This window comes from Mobula birostris, chromosome 15, assembly GCF_030028105.1.
Source record: "Mobula birostris isolate sMobBir1 chromosome 15, sMobBir1.hap1, whole genome shotgun sequence".
NCBI classification, from domain to species: Eukaryota; Metazoa; Chordata; class Chondrichthyes; order Myliobatiformes; family Myliobatidae; genus Mobula; species Mobula birostris.
Window position 1 is genome coordinate 36,932,849 of NC_092384.1, and position 18,330 is coordinate 36,951,178.

Here is an 18,330-nt window from a genome sequence, read left to right on the forward strand (position 1 = left end):
AGAACAAAGGGATCTGGGAATACAGGGCCATAATTCATTGAAAGTGGCGTCACAGGTAAATCAGTCTATTAAGAAAGCTTTTGGCACATTGGCCTTCATAGATCTAAGTATTGAGTACAGGAGGTGGAATGTTATGTTCAAGTTGTATAAGACACCGATGAGGCCTAATTTGGAGTATTGTGTGCAGTTTTGGTCATCTACCCACAGGAAAGATGCAAATAATATTGAAGGAGAACGGAGAAAGTATACTAGGATACTGCTGGGTCTGGAGGACCTGAATTAGAAGGAAAGACTGAATAGGTTAGAACTTTATTACTAGAATGTAGAAGGTTGAGGGGAGATTTGATTCAGGTATACAAAATAATGAGGAAAAGGGTAAATGAAAGAAGGTCTTCTCCCCACTGAGGTTGGGCGTGACTACAACTAGAGGTCATGGGTTAAGGGTGAAAGGTGAACTGTTTAAGGGGAACATGAGGGGAAATGTTTAGGGGGACCCAGAGGGTGGTGAGAATGTGCAACAAGCTACCAGCACAAGTGGTGGATGTAATTACAATTTCAACTTTTAAGGAAAGTTTGGATAGGTACATGGATGGGAGGTTTATGGAAGGCTATGGCCCGGGTGCAGGTTGATGGGACTAGGAAACTTAAGTGGTTCAGCACAGACTGAGTGCACCAAAGAGCCTGGTTCTAACCATAGTTTCCCGTGACTCAGATTTTTGCTGCAACCTTTTGAGAGGAAGCACTGTTCGGTGTTCTAAGATATTGCTTCCATTATTGATGCAACTTTTCTTAGTTTATCTGGTTGCTTACATTGTGATTTCTGAAATATTATTGATTGAATATTTTTCAGTTGAACAGAATAAAAATCAAAATTTTGAATTGCAATTGTCAGCAAGTCTGTCAGCATCTTTGGAGAGTGAGCCAGTTTTGATCAATGGCCAAGGTAATTTTTACCCAAAGTTCACAGCAAATTTATTACCAGAGTACTTATGTGTCACCATATACTACCCAGAGATTCATTTTCTTACAGGCATTCACAGTGGATACAAAGAAACACAATGGAATCAATAAAAAAAACTACACACAAAAACAAACAACCAATGTGCAAAGGACCACAAATACTGCAAACACAAAAAAGAAAACAAAATAATAATAAATTAATAATTTATAAATAATATTGAGAACATGAGTTTAGAGTCCTGGAAAGGGAGTACTGAGGTTTTAGAATTGTTGGGGTGAGTGAAGTTATCCATTCTGGTTCAGGAGCCTGATGGTTGAAAGGTAATAACTGTTCCTGAATCTCCCTCCTAATGGCAGCAGCAATGTTGTGGCTGCTTCCAAAGGAGTAGCTTATTTCAACCATCACTAGTGAAATTAGGAACTGGAGGCTCTGTATAAAGTATTTATTTTCCCACTTGTTTTTTTTAAAACCAGAAAAAGGCCAAATACCACTAAACGTGCATCCATCCATCCTGTTACAATTTGATGACTTGGTCAGCATGTTCAGTTTGCTGCCATTTCTAACAGTGAGTTCCTGTTCACAGTGACAACATTCCGTCATTACAACTGGGACACCAGTGTCCTGTTGCGTTAAGATAGGGAAGAAATTGAAAAGTGAGGTGGGGGGGGATGGGGGGTTGAAACTGGATTGAATTGAATTGGGTGGGGGGGGTGAAGAGGAGAAACCATTGAAAGCAAAGGGTGAAAGGGAAAATAAAATTGATGTTGATGAAGGGTGTGGAGGCAATGGTAAATAGAAGCCCATGAAGATGCCCAGAGCAGAACTTGGAGTGTTATCAAGTTGAGGGAGAATGAGGGAGGAAGTGGAATTAATGGGCACATGTGAGGAGAGAGTAATGCCATAAACAAGCAAAGTCCCAAGGTGAAGAGAAAAAAAAACGTGGGATGAAAACAGGAATTTTATTTGTTAATCATAAAAAAGCGCCTATCAATCAAATGGAGAAGGGGATCAGGGAACAAAGAAAGCTTAAATACCTGCTTTAATAAGTAAGCAGCCACTATCCTTGAGTAGTTAATTTTTTTGTGTACCGTTATCAGCTATTCTGAAGCCATTAGATTTCTCTAGTATTCATGCCTCGGTATATTTACAAATGCAGTTCCTCTGCTCACAATTAAACTGTTTGCAGGGATATGCTTAATCCTACAATAAAGCTACTGTTCAAAGCAGTAAAGATCTGAGTGCTGAACATACCAGGGATAAAAGAACATTAAACTTATAACTTCCAAATTACACACTGCTGTTAAAATATTGACTCAACTATATTTAGCTAAAGCAGCCATAGCAATGCATCCATCAAAATAAATTCATAGTTCCGGCAATAATCAAATCCAGGGCTCAAAATATATGATACAACTTCATCAATTCAAGTCCAATATTAAAACATGCCCATTTAAAAAACTGAATTGTGTTCAACAATGATTGTATTTTTACAGTGATAAAAGAGCTTGATAAAACTTTCCAGTCACATAATATTATCTGATTATTAAAAAAAACATAATGTAGAATGTAACTTAATCCCCAAAATCTATTGATTTATTCTAGATCAGTACTGATAATCTTTCCTATGGCTATTTAGTAAGAAAAGGTATCTTCAGTGAAGGATCAATTTATAAAGATGATGACTGAATTGATAACAGAGCCAAAATTGATGCAGACCCAACCCCTTTTTACTCTGGAAGGATCTGCACAGAAATACCCTTGTGTCGTCGTTGCTCCTTGAACCAGAATACATTTTAATGCATGTTTTGGATTTAGCACTGCTAATTCTTCCACAGATTTTAATTGTTCTCTAAAAAATGCAAATAAATACACAAAAATTATTAATTCCTTACATCTCCTTGCAATGTACAAGTGAACTGTCATCTCAGAACACTTGAAGAAAGCAGTAACTATGTTACAAACAGGATTTGCAATAAAATAAAAACAGAAAAAAAACTAAAGCTATTTCTTCTTACATAAGTGTTGATCATTACCTTCTAAAGGATAAAGTTCTTCACTGTATCCTTCTCTGCTAAGTTCACCGGTCGACCCCTGCAATACAAATGCCAGTTACTTTAATTTCAAAGCATAGCAATGAAATAATTTTGTGTAATTTTAAATGATATTTTCTGTACATAAATAAGGAATTCACTTTTCTTCTAACAGATCAATAATTGTAAAAACAATCAAATCCACAAAACACATCATATTGCAAGTACTGAATGCTCTAAATGGCAATCACTTGACAAGCATTTGGTTATACTATGTATCCAACGTATAGATGTCCAGTTTCACAGTGGAAAAAGCAACCTCTGTGATGCAAATATGAAGGAGACTGATCCTGCAACGGTCAATTGCTTATTGTTAAGTTTTTATCACAGCAATTCTGGACTAAAACGCAAAGAGCATCAAATTTCCATTGGGACAGAATGTGTTCTTCCTCAAGCTTCACCCACATGAAAAGTGTCAAAAACTATGAGTGAGGGAGGCGACTTCAGTCACTTTCATTTTGATTCTGATCATTGCAGAAGATCACGACAACGTTGCATGTACAAGTAGGAGAGTGGAATACAATAGGGAGAAGAATTGGGAAAGGCTAAATTTACATTGAAGACAGCAGTAATCCTGATACAAATAATAAAAGTTTTTTTTAAAAAAAACATATCCGGGGTTCCTCGGAGGAAAAATTGCTTCATTTTGGTTACCTCTAAGATGTTTCTTTCCTCTGCCTATCCTTCCACTGTGATGGATATTCACTTTGTGGGCCAGAGGGCCTCATTTTCCCAAACTTAGCTTTCTAAACACAGCAACTATCACTTGTAAGATCAAGCTTTCAACTATATCCTTTGTTTAACTTCTGATCGTAAATGGGATCTAGCCTTCCAGTTCTCGAAATGTAAATGGCAAGCAGTAATCAGCTTGGAGTTTGAAAACATTGCAAACAACCTCAATCTATGGAGCAGACTGCTAGACTACTGCACCTTGTTTATTGCTGCTCAAGAGGTGCAATATTGGACAATGGGTTATTTCATTTGGCTTGTCTCAAACAGGAACACTTACTAAGTTGCTTTGTTCAAGGAGGCTTGCAGACCAGATGGAGAATTAATCTATTAATAAGTGGAGTTTTATGTACTCAGAGAAGCTAGCTTTACAGCATTAATTGTGAGCAGCTGGGATCCATGTCTCCAAAAACTTTTAGACCATTTGTGTAAAAAGGGTATCTGAGGAAATCACCCAAGTACTTCCTTAGGGAGTCTATGGAGATTCGTCATGCCATCCAAAACTTGGACAAGATTCTACAGATGTCTAGTGAGGAGTCTATTGGCTGGCTACATCACAGACTGGTATGGAAAATCCTACAAAAAGTAGTGGATACAGCCCAGTGCATCATGGGTAAAGCCCTCCCAATGATTGAGCACATCTGCATGAAATTCTGTGGCAGGAAAGCGGCATCCATCATCAGGGACCGCCCACCACCCAAGAAAAGCTCCCTTCTCATTGTTGTCATCAAGAAGAAGGTACAGAAGCCTCAGGACTCACACCACCAGGTTCAGGAACAGTTATTACCCCTCAACCACGAGGGTCTTGAACCAAAGGGGATAACCACTCAACTTCATTTAAATGTTCCCACAACCAATGGACTCACTTTCAAGGACTCTTCATCTCACGTTCTCATTTATTTTTTATTATTTCTTTCTTTTTGTATTTGCATAGCTTTTTTCTCTTCTACACTCTGGTTGAAAGCCCAAGTTGGGCAGTGCTTCATTGATACTGTTACGGTTATTATTCTATAGATTTATTGAGTATGCCCACAAGAAAATGAATCCCAAATTTGTTCATGGTGACACATATGCACTTTGATAAATTTACTTTGAACTTGTAAGAAACTATAAATGTAAAGAGGTGTTTGGGCTTATTATTAGGAATGGGGTAAGGAACATCAAAAGGCATGAAAGAAAAATGGCGTGAACTAGAGTCCACTCGTCTGCATCGTTGGTATGTCTTGTTAGTTTATAGGAATTGTACCTGTGTTTTGGAAATGGTTTGTAATTTGGAAATGTTTAAGACAGAAATACTCTGTGTGTGTCTTAAATATGTTTTATGGATGTTGTTTGGATTTAAATGTGTATTTATGTAAATAAATGAACTGTATTTTAAACTACTTCATTAGCTGGAAGTATCTTCTCCTTGTTGGGGAAGGGGGACACACTGCTTGAATATTGCATATTGGTAGCTAATCTCACTGTGGAGAATAAACAGGGAAGTGAACTAGTTTTTGAAGATTGCGTAGGTACAGTATAATCTCCCCATAGTACAAATGTACTTGGGGCTATTTATATCCGATAGGGTTTAAGGTTTCCGTTTGAATTTAGAACTTTGTGGTCAGTAAACCCAATACCATCACACCTCCTCCTTTCAATCCCCTAATTTCTTCCAAGTCTACTCTTGGAGTCAGCTCCCCTTTCTATGCCTGTCCCTAACCAGCAATATCAGCACATTAAGCTTCTTTGTATATTGTATTATAATTATGAGGCTCTGGAATGTGCCCAGAAGAATCGATTAACTGAATAGAATAAAGGAAAAAACTGAACCTATATGACGATAAGAATAGCCATTTCTGATATAAACTGAAGGAGACAGACAGCCACCGAAAGTTGGAGATTTTGACCTTAGTTCTGGAAGACAGCAATGTGCCCAGAAGAAAGAAGAGCTGTTATTCCTTGAGTTTGCTTTGGGCTTTGATGTAATCGTGCAGAAGTCAGAGTCGGAGTTAGACGGTACATTAAAATGGCAAGCACCATTAGCTTGGGGCTACTCCGGTGAATTTCAGTTTGGGGTTATCCCTGAGAGTGGAGGCAATGTTGGAAGCAGATGTTGCAATGGCTCCAAGGCTTTTCAAAATTCTTGGAAACAATCAACACCACTCACAAGTGGGCTTGGGCCACTGGACCCATTGAGCCTGCTACACTATCCATCAAGACCATTGTCAACCTTCTGCATTGTTTATGACTAAAACTTATGTTTAAAACCTTAAACTGAAATGGTCATCTACATTTTAGGAAAACTCTAGCTATCACCAGTACCATCAGAAGAAGAGCAAGATAGAGGAAGAGAACTGCTAGATAGATTAATATATGCTCATCACACCAAAATCTTGAGAGGAGGCGAAGTATAACATTTCTCCCTTCTCTGCAGATGATCTGTTCAAAATCTGAAGTAAATAAACTGACCACTGTTAAAATTCCATAAAACAAGAAAACATGTTCTCATATCCCATGGGAAATTCCACTAACTGGATCATCGAAGGCTGTGAATATGTTCAACTATCCGGGAAAGGAACAGACTAAGTGTTTCCACCAAACTACTGACAAAATAATACTTCCTCTTCAAGCTGGCAGACAATAAACCCACATGGGCATTCTGTTGCTATGTAAGAATTTATTAGTACCGTATCTCCCATAAACACCTCTACAGACAAATTGCCAATTGTGAAATGTAGAAGCAACACTCACCAGGACAGTAAGTATGAAAGTACAAAGAGTGCCATGTTACTCACAATTATTAAAGTGCATTTGTCTCAAACAAGTCAAAGTAATCATTTAGGAAGTGACACATAAAATGTAGCTGTTCCTGTAAGATCCGTTTAACACTAATGATACACTAAAGCTCCTACTCTCGCTGTCTCCAATCCCTTTGTCCTACAAGGAGAAAAGTCATTTTGAAAAATTGAAATTAAAATCAATTGAATGGTTAATAAGCATTTGCATATTGTGAAATTAATCTCAAACTGTCAGTGACTGGGATATGAATTGTACATTTCCACCGTGATGTTGCCAGTGGCTGTTAAAGGACTCCTAACTCCTGACTTGTGGATACTAGACTATTACTTGCATATTGTTTTCCTTCACAATGCTTGATACCATTAATTCTAACATCTACTATGTGCTGGTGACCAAAGATGAATTTCTGTCCCAGAGTACTTATCCCAATCCAATTAATTGAAACATGAATGTGAACTAGGAATCTCTTTGTTCATGACTGACTTATTGCACTATATTTTAGAGATTCCTGATGATGCCATTTAGTACTCTGAATCTGGACTAGTCATGGTATTTTCAACCAGTTACCTCATGTGGGAATAAAGAACAGAGCTTAAGAAGGGGAACCTCTCTTGGTCTCCTTATGTTCTTGGAAACTATCACCTCAACACCAATGAAATCACAGAAAAGAAAAGAAACTGCAGTTGTATCCAGGTGGGTGAATTTATCCTATGAGTGGCTGAGCTATAGAGATCCAGGTTTACTTTAGTTTGCTCTTCTACTTCAACAATGCCACCAAAAATTAACACTCCTTTGCATCTGGGCAAATATGAGACATAATGGGTTTAATAGCAACTGCATCCTCTGACAATGCTTCTGAGAGCCTGTCTATAAAATCAAGACCAAAATAATCTACATGGGTTGGATTTGTGTCAAGTTGGCATTGAAAAGATCCAAGACCCTGGCCTCAAGTTGGACTGGACCAGACTCATTTTTCTGAGAGGAAAAAAGAGATGAAATAGGAAAGGACTATAAATAAGACATTGTTATCCTGTTTAGTTTAACAAAAGAAAAGCAAATACGTTATTCAGTTGCAATAAACCTTTCTGTGCAAGTCATTTTTTGTTTGCATTGTAATTTATAATTGTAAATACAGGAAGATAATATTAGGCATCAGTCTAACTGAGAGCCGAATGCATTTTGCACAAGAGTAAGTCCAGCCATTTGGCACATTACGTCAGATGACATTTAGCAGCAAGTGCACTTCCTCCTGCTCGCCCTGCTCCGATCACAGTACAACCAGGATATCAGTAATTTACATCAACATGCACCATCCATGACAAAGGATCAAAAACAAGTCTGTATTCAGTGTGTAAAGCAAGCCCAGAGATAGAGTGAGATCCACAGAAACATCAGCACTGATGTGACTACTAGGATTTTTTTTGTACAGTTGCTTTCGGTTGGGCCCACGGGCTCCTCTCACTGGGTGGTCAGCACTCAAATGTGCAAGTTGGTGATCTGACCTGGATTCTTTAATGTTTGAACTGTACACGGCTGTCATTTAAATCAATAGTCAGTGTTTATTAATAGGATCATGGAAAAACTAGTGACACTGTGTATACATTTCAGTTCTGAGACGATTCAAGAAGCACGCAGTGCGGATACTGTGACTTAAAGCCTCTATTTGTGAAGGATGAAATTACAACAGTTAAATCCATCTCGGCTACATGCAAGCACCGAACAGCAGAGCACACTTTGTATCTTTTCACATTCCAGTAAGATTTCTTAACAAGACTTATGTACAGAATTCCCACTTTAAGCAAAAATGAAACACAAGGACGTTAATGTCGCCTCGTGTAACAGCTACTGCTTTTTGTGATCCTGTAGATACAAACAGAAAATAAGACAGTTAGTTTACGTATTTACCTGAGCAGTGACCAAAATTAAAGTCTTAGGTCTAAAACATGGATAAAGGCCACGTGCAAAAAAAACAGTCAGTGTGTAGGGGCCAACGGTGATTTGAGGGCCTGATGCTGGGCACTTTGTCATCACTGAGCCAGGTCTTGAGAACCTGTTCGGAAAGCCAGCTGAGCCCAGGGTGTGGTTACACATTGGGGAGGGTGGCTTTGTGGACAGGAATTGGTAGATGGAAAGATGGGGTCACTTTTCAGGACCATTACAAACCTCGCAACCTGATCTGCCAATTTACAGAATTGTGTGTGTAAGACAAGATCTCTTTCACAAAATGTGTTGGAGACCTGTAAGCAATAGGTTTTAATGCAGGGTGCTAACTCACAATCAGGCAGTGGGATTTCTTCAGTCCTTCAAGCTCGACCACATGTTAATGGTTTAATATACCTTCTCAGGTGCCGGACAATTTCCAAACTGAGTTGTCTAATTTTCCTTTGGTAGGATCATATTAGCTATCAAAAATCTTTGAAATAATGAAACTTGGCACAAGAGATTCTGCAGATGCTGGAAATTTTGAGCAACGCACACAAAATGTCGGAGGAACTCAGCAAACCTGAAGTCCTGATGAAGGGTCTTCGCCCAAGACACAGATTGTTTATTCATCTCCATGGATGCTGCCTGTCTTGCTGAGTTCATCTTCTTGATATGTTTTGTTTGATAAAATATGTCCTAAATGCCAATGGATTCCCTTCTGCAAACTTACATAAGTCACATTGCCTTGTGATCTGATTGTTTACTGCAGTTTAGCTCAGTAACGTCAACTTTGTATGAGAGAAAGATCCTGAATAAAGGATCCAGCATTCCTGTGGACAAGTCTACAAAAGAGAACGTTACAACAAAGGTAAGGGTTTACCACCTTTTTTTGATCTTTTAAAACTCGAAGTATAATTTTAGTCTGTAACTGATTTCACTATTTTGGTTCTCAATCCCTAAAAGTTAACAGATGTGGCACAGCAAGGTTAAAACAGAGGTTCCTGATAGCCATGCAAAGCTCTAAGACTTTAAAGCCCCTATTAAAATTTGACCATGCACCACATAATGAAACTTCAAACACAGAGACTTAAGTGGATTATATGGTTAAAACGATGAAAGAGTCTATGCATTTCAACTCTCAATGGCTTTTATTCATTACATTGTTTCCTTAAATCCTCCAAGTATGTTAGGAACCTTTATACTCTGCTAATGAGCAACGAGTCACAACTTTTTGACCTGGATTTTGAATCTATGTGGGTAAAGTTAGGGTAGAACTTCTTCCAAAAAATGAGGCTCTGGCCGCATTTTTGTCCCTGGGTCTGATGATATTTATCTCACTGGCCACGTTCCCAACTATTCATAAGAACAAGCTGATGGGAAGCAGTTGAAGATTCCATAGTTCAGAATCTGCTACTGGGATCAAATAACTTGCTACATTTACTGCCAGTGCCATCTTTGGGAAAGTGCTTGGTATAGAAATTTAGAATTCAGAACCATATGTTCCCAGCAGCTTTCTACTACTATTTTAGTTTCTATCTTCTTAGGTTTGTGCAGGTATCACAGTTATACTTCCTGAAGACTCTCTTGAACATATGACCAAGAAGAAGAAGAAAGCCCCTAACTCCAAATGGAGTCATCAGGACGCCATCATGACGGCGTTTTTTAAAAGCAGGCTCTCTTATTTTTACGAGGACAAGTTGCTAGCTCGACGCTCAACCCAGCACAGATGGAAAGCGTGCAAGGGAGCCGGCTGGATTCGAACTCGGGAGCCTTTGCTCCAAAGTCTGGCGCTGATGCCACTACACCACCAGCCGGCCAATATGACCAGGTGGATATAATGAAACTTGTCTTCTGGTTAAGAAAAATTGAGTCAAACATGAAGAAAAACAGACTAAAAAGATGAGTCTTTGTATATAATGATGCTGCATTAGCAGAATCCGAACCTTCCAACAAGAGCAATTCAAGATGCTCATTTACTAACAGGGAAGGCAAAGGCAATATATATTTAGGATCCTTAGCACAGCAGCCACAAGTATTTATCAAAAATATAGATATCTGCTTTGGATTATTGTGATCAGACGGGCAGATGTGTTCATTTTTCAAAGTTATTTTAAATTCATCACAAAATTCAAGGCAAGGCAGGTTTACACAATGCGTGACTGCAAGTCTTTCACACTGCGCAGCATCTCAGTAAATAATTTTTACAGTTCCCCAACTCCCATGTCCTTTCCACCATCTAGTTATGACAAATCAATGTAAAGGTAAATGAAAGGCGTGAAGCATATGGTTAACTTTCTGGACAGCTTTTTGATTTGCACTGAGTTTTGCTTATTCCAAATAAAGTTATTATATGAAACTGACATCTCATGGGTTAATTAAGTAAAACATTCCTGATAAAAAAGATGCAAAAGTAAATTGATTAAAAAATAAGCACTATTCCAATAATTTCTGTTCATTGTTTGCAGGAACAAGTAATGAGATGGATGTGGATATCCGAGTACACATTTTCTGCAATAGGGAGCAATGATGATATTTCTTGGTTTGACCATGACCTCCAGAATTTCAGCCAGCAACTTCAAAGTTCAAAGTTAAATCTACTTTGTATTATAATGATACATACATGTCACCACATACAACTCAGAGCTTCTTCTTCTGCGGGCATACTTAGCAAATCCATAGAACAGTAACTGTAAACAGACTCAACGAACAAGGAACTGTACAAATGCAGATGTAAGTAAATAGCAATACATAACAAGCATGAGATAACAATATAACAGAGTGCTTAAATGAGTGTAGTTATCCTCTTTTATTCAAGAGCCTGATGGTTGAGGGGTAGATATTGTTCCTGAACCTGGTGGTGTGAGTCCTGAGGCACTTGTACCTTCTACCTGATGGCAGCAATGAAAAAAGTGCAAGGCCTAGGTGATGAGGATCTTTGATGATGGATGCTGCTTTTCTATGGCAATGTTTCATGTAGATGTGCTCAATGATTGGGAGGGGTTTACCCATGATGCACTGGGCCGAGTCCGCTACCTTTTGTAGGATTTTCCACTCAAAGACATTGGTGTTCCCATACCAGGCCATCATGCAGCATATTTGCATATGTGAGATCATCTCTCGCTGTGCCATGATGTTGCCCAGTAAATTAGGTCACATTTGCTTAAGAATACTGACACTGTTTGCTCCTGCGTGACTCTGCAGCTACTTAAGTGGATTTTGTGGATCAGGTCCATATCCTGAGATGGGAAATCAATCCAAGTAAATATTTCACTTAAACTCATCTGCTACCTCAAGCCACTAACCATCCAACTAACACCAATGTCTGATTGCAAACTGAATATATTACCACTTAAAGTCAAAGTCACTTCACTCCGGAAAACTAACAGGAATTCCATTTTAACTAGTTATAACTTGTATCCAATGACTGAATTCACCATATCTCTTTTCCCTGACAAGCAAGCACCAGAAGGTCCCAAGTTACACAAGTTTCCAAGACCTTGAAGATAATCCTAATTACCCAACTTCCTGACTCCAATGGGAAGAACAAACTAAAGATAACATTGGGCATCACAATCCAATTACAAACATTGTTGTTTGCAAGAAATTTTGTCGTCAATCACTTTTGCCAACTCTCTGTTTTCGTGCTTGGATATCATGCAAATAAAACCATTAATGTTGTGGCAATTATCCTTGAATCATCAAGTGCTTCTTAACAAAAACTTGTGGCTTCACACAATAGCTCCCACTGAACTGAAAACCATGAGATATGTCCTTTTCAAAAGTAACATGATGATCAAATACATAACAACTCCAATGACCTGTTCAAAGGAATGAGCCAATCTGGAACACTCGCTGATTAAGCATCGCATGCCAAAGAAAAAAAACAGCTAGTCAGTAATTGCATTTTCCCATTATCTGTAAACCTCTTCCAAAATCTCATAACCAAGCAATACAATTCACACCAATAAGGGATTGATTTATATGCAATTTACAAAGTGCTTAACAGAGGGAACTCCTTAACCTCCAAAGAACGCCAAATTTGCACAGAATAGTGAGAGACAAGTCCTTTAATATTTATGAATCACACCGCTTTGAAACTCAAAAGTACACCTCCACCAGAAATGTACTTGTTTCTATTTACAGTCACTATACACATTGCCTTTCTAACTCTCAACCAGAGTCTCAAATTCAAACAGCACAAAAATAAACTCATGAAGTACAGCCAAGGTATCTCTGGACATTGTTGAAAATGTGCCCATTTCTGAGGTGCTGATAGACTGATGTGCTTTGATGTATATATTGGCATATCAATTAAAATTATGTTATCACATACAGTACAAGCACTTTAATAGTTGCAGGCTATCATTTGAAATAAACATTAGTGTGTTTCTGAAAAGACATAGACAGTAAACAGTTCTCATTAGCCTCATTTCTACCCTGTGAATGATTTCACTTCACACTCAACAATGCACGGTGAAGTCAAGAACTTGGACAGTCATGGCTTACGCTGAAATAAACACGATTAAACGCAACAAGCTGGTCACAGGGCAGACTGAAGACCATCAAGTGAAAACGATTAATTCTTCATTTCTGTTTACCAAAAGCCACCCCTTTTCTTTTCCTTGCCCATTTCTTCCTACCACAAGATTGGACAGGTCAGAAAATCTTTACGCGCTTAAATTCTAGTACTTAAGCCAGGTCTTTAATAGAAGATTATGGAGAAGAGAAACTCAAGACGAGCACAATCACTCTGCATAGTAAATGGCAGCTATCCACGTAATTCCTGTGAAGTGAAGGAGAGTCAGTAAGTCTGGTGTAGTGCAAGATGAATTCCCAAGGTGTCTTTTCACACATCACAGGAGTGATTGGCACATCTGATTGGACTGTACTTTTTGTAATGGGCTCGGCTCTGATAGACAATACAGATTGAAGGGCATCTCTGATATTGGAATGCTGTCAGAAGTGGACTTACTCAAACTCTATTCTCAAGTCTCCTCCACACATGGAAAATCTGCAACCTCCATACACACAGAGGGCAGGATCGAGGCAGTTCTACCAGCCGCACCTCTGTGCTACCCCTGCTGAAGTGAATACTTTAACACATTTCATCTGCCATCATTGTGCCCATTCTGTTACCCTGTCTATATCCCCCTTGCAACTTACTTTCCCATCCATCACTGAATCATTAGCAAAGTTAGATACATCATATATTGTCCTTCTGTTGTTAATACAGATTTCAAACAGTTGAAGCCTAATACTGACCCAGGACTCACTTTCTGTTGGAGTTAAAAATGTTTGTTCCTGCTTTCTCTTAATTGATTCTCTAAACATGATAGATTCACCTCAATGCTATGAACTACTTTTGCGGTAATCTGTGATATGGCACTTTATCAAATACAGGTATCCCCTGCCATCCGAAGGTAGAGCATTCTTATGAAATGGTTTGTAAGCCGGAATGTCGTAAAGTGAAGAAGCAATTACCATTTATATGGGAAAAATTTGTGAGCGTTCGCAGACCCAAAAAATAACCTACCAAATCATGCCAAATAGCACACAAAACCTAAAATAACAGTAACATATAGTAAAAGCAGGAATGATATGATAAATACACAGCCTATATAAAGTAGAAATACTTTTCTACAATCATTGCTGCACTGTTCTCCGTAGTGAAAATCTCACACAAGCGCTCTCAGCAGAAACATGGCGCAAGCGCTCTCGGTAGAAACACTCTCTCCAGTAACCTTTAAGCTATGAAGCTGCCAAATCATACCAAATAACACATAAAAATACACAGCCTATATAAAGTAGAAATAATGTATGCACAGTGTAGTATCACTTACGGGAATCGGGAAGACAGCGCTGAGCACACTGATGATGATTTGTTAGGCTGAGTCGTCGGAGATTGGGGTGGCGCAGTGGTTCCCAACCTCCAGGCCGCCGACCAATACCGATCCACGAAGCATGCAGCGGTCCAGCGGTGGCCGGGACACACCCAGCACATCTTTAAGAAAAAAAGCAGAAATAAACAAGCTAATTAATTCTGTGCTGCCTGGCACGTAATTAATTAGCTTGTTTATTTTGGCTTTTTTCTAAAAGATGTGTTGGGTGCGTCCCGGCTACCGCTGCATTCTCCGTGGCAATGTATCGGTCCGCGGCCTGGGGGTTGGGGTGGTGGGACACTGGGGTGTCATCTCATCGTCGTCTGTTTCCATCAGGTCAGGCAGGTCATCTTCTTCTATCTCGAAACGCTTAATTATATCTAGTTTTACACTAAGTGTAACACCCTTACGAGCTCTTTTAGGCTTTTCCAATACCGTAGAACTCATCTTGCTATTGGCTGCTCACAGGCACGTGTTTAAGCAATGCCAGCGAGAACGCAGTTCCAGGGGAGGAGCTCGGCTGCTCCGGGCGCACACGGCCTTTTATCGCGCGCTGCCCTTTTTAACAGTGAAAACACCTTCTGTTAGCAAAAACAGGTAACTAATGTAGGTCTTTCATAAAGCCAATGTTCGAAAAGCAGGGGACACCTGTACCATTTGAAAATAAATTATATCCGTTAGCTCCCCTTTTGTTGCTAACATCCACAAAAGAGCTTTAGTAAATTTGTTATGGCAACATTGCACTTGTTAACTCTGCCTAACTTTTCTTGATGTTGTTCTCACATCTAACAATAATAGATTCCAGCACTTTTCTAAACAAATGGTTTGCAGTTCCCCATGTTTTCCTTCCCATCTGTTATTTTTCAATTTGCTTTCACCTTTCGGAATCGGGAGAATTTTTCAAAACCACACCCACTGCACCTTACTTAAACAAATAATTGCAACATATATTCATACTCCTTATTGCTATTATTTTCATCCTCCATCAATACTTCCATCCTCCTTTGATTTTTTAAAATATATCCAATCGTTAGCTCCAATAATATTCTGCACAATTTAACAATCCTTTTCATTCAAGTTAATACCATCTTTAACTTACTAGAATGCTCTTTGGGTAGGTTCCTTATTTTTCAATCGAGTACATGTTCTGGGCGTGAACCAGTTTGAAACACATACAAAGTAAAAGGAGAATAATAAAAGAAGAGCAACGTAGAGACGCAACAAAAGACTTCTGAATGCACAGTTTCACAGTTTACTTTTGGTGCCAGTTTGATTGAGGCTGGGCTACTAGACTTGAGGTTGAAGGGATCTCCATCCCAAGGAAAGGCTCATTGGTGAGTGGTCAAGACATTAACAGGTAGTAATCTAGGCAATCTAATAAAATATAAAAGTGGAGGAAAGATAGTAATACTGCAATCTGGCACTATATTAAAATCCTGAACAGCATAGCAGCAAGGCAATCCATAGTGGCATAAACTACAACTTTAATGAAGCTACATAAAATACTGACTGTGGTCTTGACAACTGCAAAACATAAATGAAATATTAATGTTACACCAAGAGAGGAGTTCACCATCAATGCACATTAACGTCTGTTTTTAAAGAATCATGAAGTATTTCATTAGTTTGTAAAATTGTTAGGATTAATGCCCCACAGTATGCCATGCATGTTCTTCAGCATATCATTCAGTGGCTCAGTAGTACTGACAGCTTGGGTGCTGTCCATGTGGAGTATGCACGTTCTCCCTGTGACTATGTTGGTTTCCTCTGCACACTCTAGCTTCCTCCCACATTAAGGATGTGTAGGTTGGTAGGTTAAGTGAGTGGCTGAATCTGGAGGGAGTTGAGGAAAATGTGGGAAGAATGGAAAAAGAAGAATCCGTATAGAATTTCTGTGAAAGGACGGCTGATGATCAGGCAACACACATAAAAATTGCCGGTGAGCGCAGCAGACCAGGCAGCATCTATAGGAAGAGGTACAGTTGACATTTCGGGCCGAGACCCTTCGTCAGGACTAACTGAAAGAAGAGATAGTAAGAGACTTGAAAGTGGGAGGGGGAGGGGGAGATCCAAAATGATAGGAGAAGACAGAAGGGGGAGGGATGGAGCTAAGAGCTGGTCTGCCAGAGAAAGCAGGATTTCCCAGTGGCCACACCATTTTAATTTCACGTCCCATTCCCATTCTGATATGTCTATTCACGGCCTCCTCTACTGTAAAGATGAAGCCACACTCAGGTTGGAGGAACAACACCTTATATCCCTTCTGGGTAGCCTCCAACCTGATGGCATGAACATTGACTTCTCTAACTTCCGTTAATGCCCCACCTCCCCCTCATATCCCATCTGTTATTTATTTATATACACACATTCTTTTTCTCTCTCTCCTTTTTCTCCCTCTGTCCCTCTCACTATACTCCTTTCCCATCCTCTGGGCTTCCCCCCTCCCGCTTTCTTTCTTCCAAGGCCTCCCGTCCCATGGTCCTCTCATATCCCTTTTGCCAATCAACTGTCCAGTTCTTGGCTCCATCCCTCCCCCTCCTGTCTTCTCCTATCGTTTCGGATCTCCCCCTCCCCCTCCTACTTTCAAATCTCTTACTACCTCTTCTTTCAGTTAGTCCTGACAAAGGGTCTCAGCCCGAAATGTTGACTGTACCTCTTCCTATAGATGCTGCCTGGCCTGCTACGTTCACCAGCAATTTTTATGTGTGTTGCTTGAAATTCCAGCATCTGCAGATTTCCTCGTGTTTGTGGCTGATAATCAGGTCTGCTCTCAGAGGGCGAAAGGACTTGCTTCTCTGCGTTATCTCTCTCTCTATCTGATTCAAAGAGCTCATCAGAACACTCATGAGGTTCATTGTGTATCACTTGCACTAAATCAACAATATACGAGTGGTTGCATATTGTCCTACCAGCCCTGAAGTAACTGGAGTGCAGCAGATTGAGCAGCATGGGGGGGGGGGGGCGGTGGGAAACAGAACTTTCAAAGTTTCAGGTGATGCAAGCTTTAACGAGAAGATGCAATGGTGGAAAAATATCAAACAAAATGATCACACATGATGGCCCAAATTTTATTAGGAAACACAGGCTGTTCGCTCTGAGTTCCTAATTGTTTTTATCCTAAGCACTGCATCAAAACACATGCCTCGATTTCATAGGCAAAGTGCAATTGGGCTTTTCCTGGTTGCATTCTGCCATTTGACTCCTCATGGGTTCCACAGCAAAGCTATCCATGTGCTGCTCCATGATCAGCACTTAGTCTCCCATCACCTACCCATGAAACGATAAGAGACTCCCTTAGTGTTTCCATTACCATGCCTATGTGCCCTTCTCACCCAACTTCTCTAAAATGCCTCACAAATGATCAGCACACACCTTCCTTTCACTTGATCCACCTTAACCTCTCCATAGCGGCTGCCTGACCCACTTTGTTCCTCCAGCATTTTGTGCACGCACTGCTCAAGATATTGAGCATCTGCTCACTTACTGCCCATTACACCACCAGCGTTTAGTGCAGCAATGAGGGTCCTCCATCTCTGGTTGTGTTCAGGGCTTCCTTCATCATGTCAGTTTCAGCAGCCTCCTCCCAGTTTTTACTACTGTCAGTCACGCAAATCCCAGGTGAAGAGTCAGAAAAAACGTCGCACTCAGATTCGGAAGGATTCTTCATTGCTTTACCAGTCAGGGCTACTAGCCCTGAACTGAGCCCCCGAACATGGAGGACTGGTAGACTAACCACTCTTAGCCTGGCCTCTACTCCCGGACTTGTTTGCCATAGGTGACTCTATCAAGAGCCAAAGTATAAAGCCCCAACTCTGGCCAACATAGCTCTCCACGTCATTCAGGCACACAAACCCCAAACCAACCCTCTTGGAGGATCGAGCATCTGCAGAATCTCTTAAATCTGTCTTTGTCCATCTCCATATAGTCTTCAGTCTTCAACCTCACTCCTCCTTCATCCCCTAGCCTT

At 39.9% G+C, this 18,330-nt stretch overlaps 1 protein-coding gene across 1 annotated transcript in view; it reads right to left on the reverse strand.

The window, feature by feature from the left end:
* The window catches only part of nkd1 (NKD inhibitor of WNT signaling pathway 1), a 98,319-nt gene that overhangs the window by 48,830 nt on the left and 31,159 nt on the right, over nucleotides 1–18,330 (reverse strand). Inside the window, exon 4 of the mRNA XM_072279162.1 lies at nucleotides 2,995–3,052. Within this exon, the coding sequence (XP_072135263.1) occupies nucleotides 2,995–3,052 (58 nt within the window). The remainder of the gene's footprint in view (nucleotides 1–2,994; nucleotides 3,053–18,330) is intronic.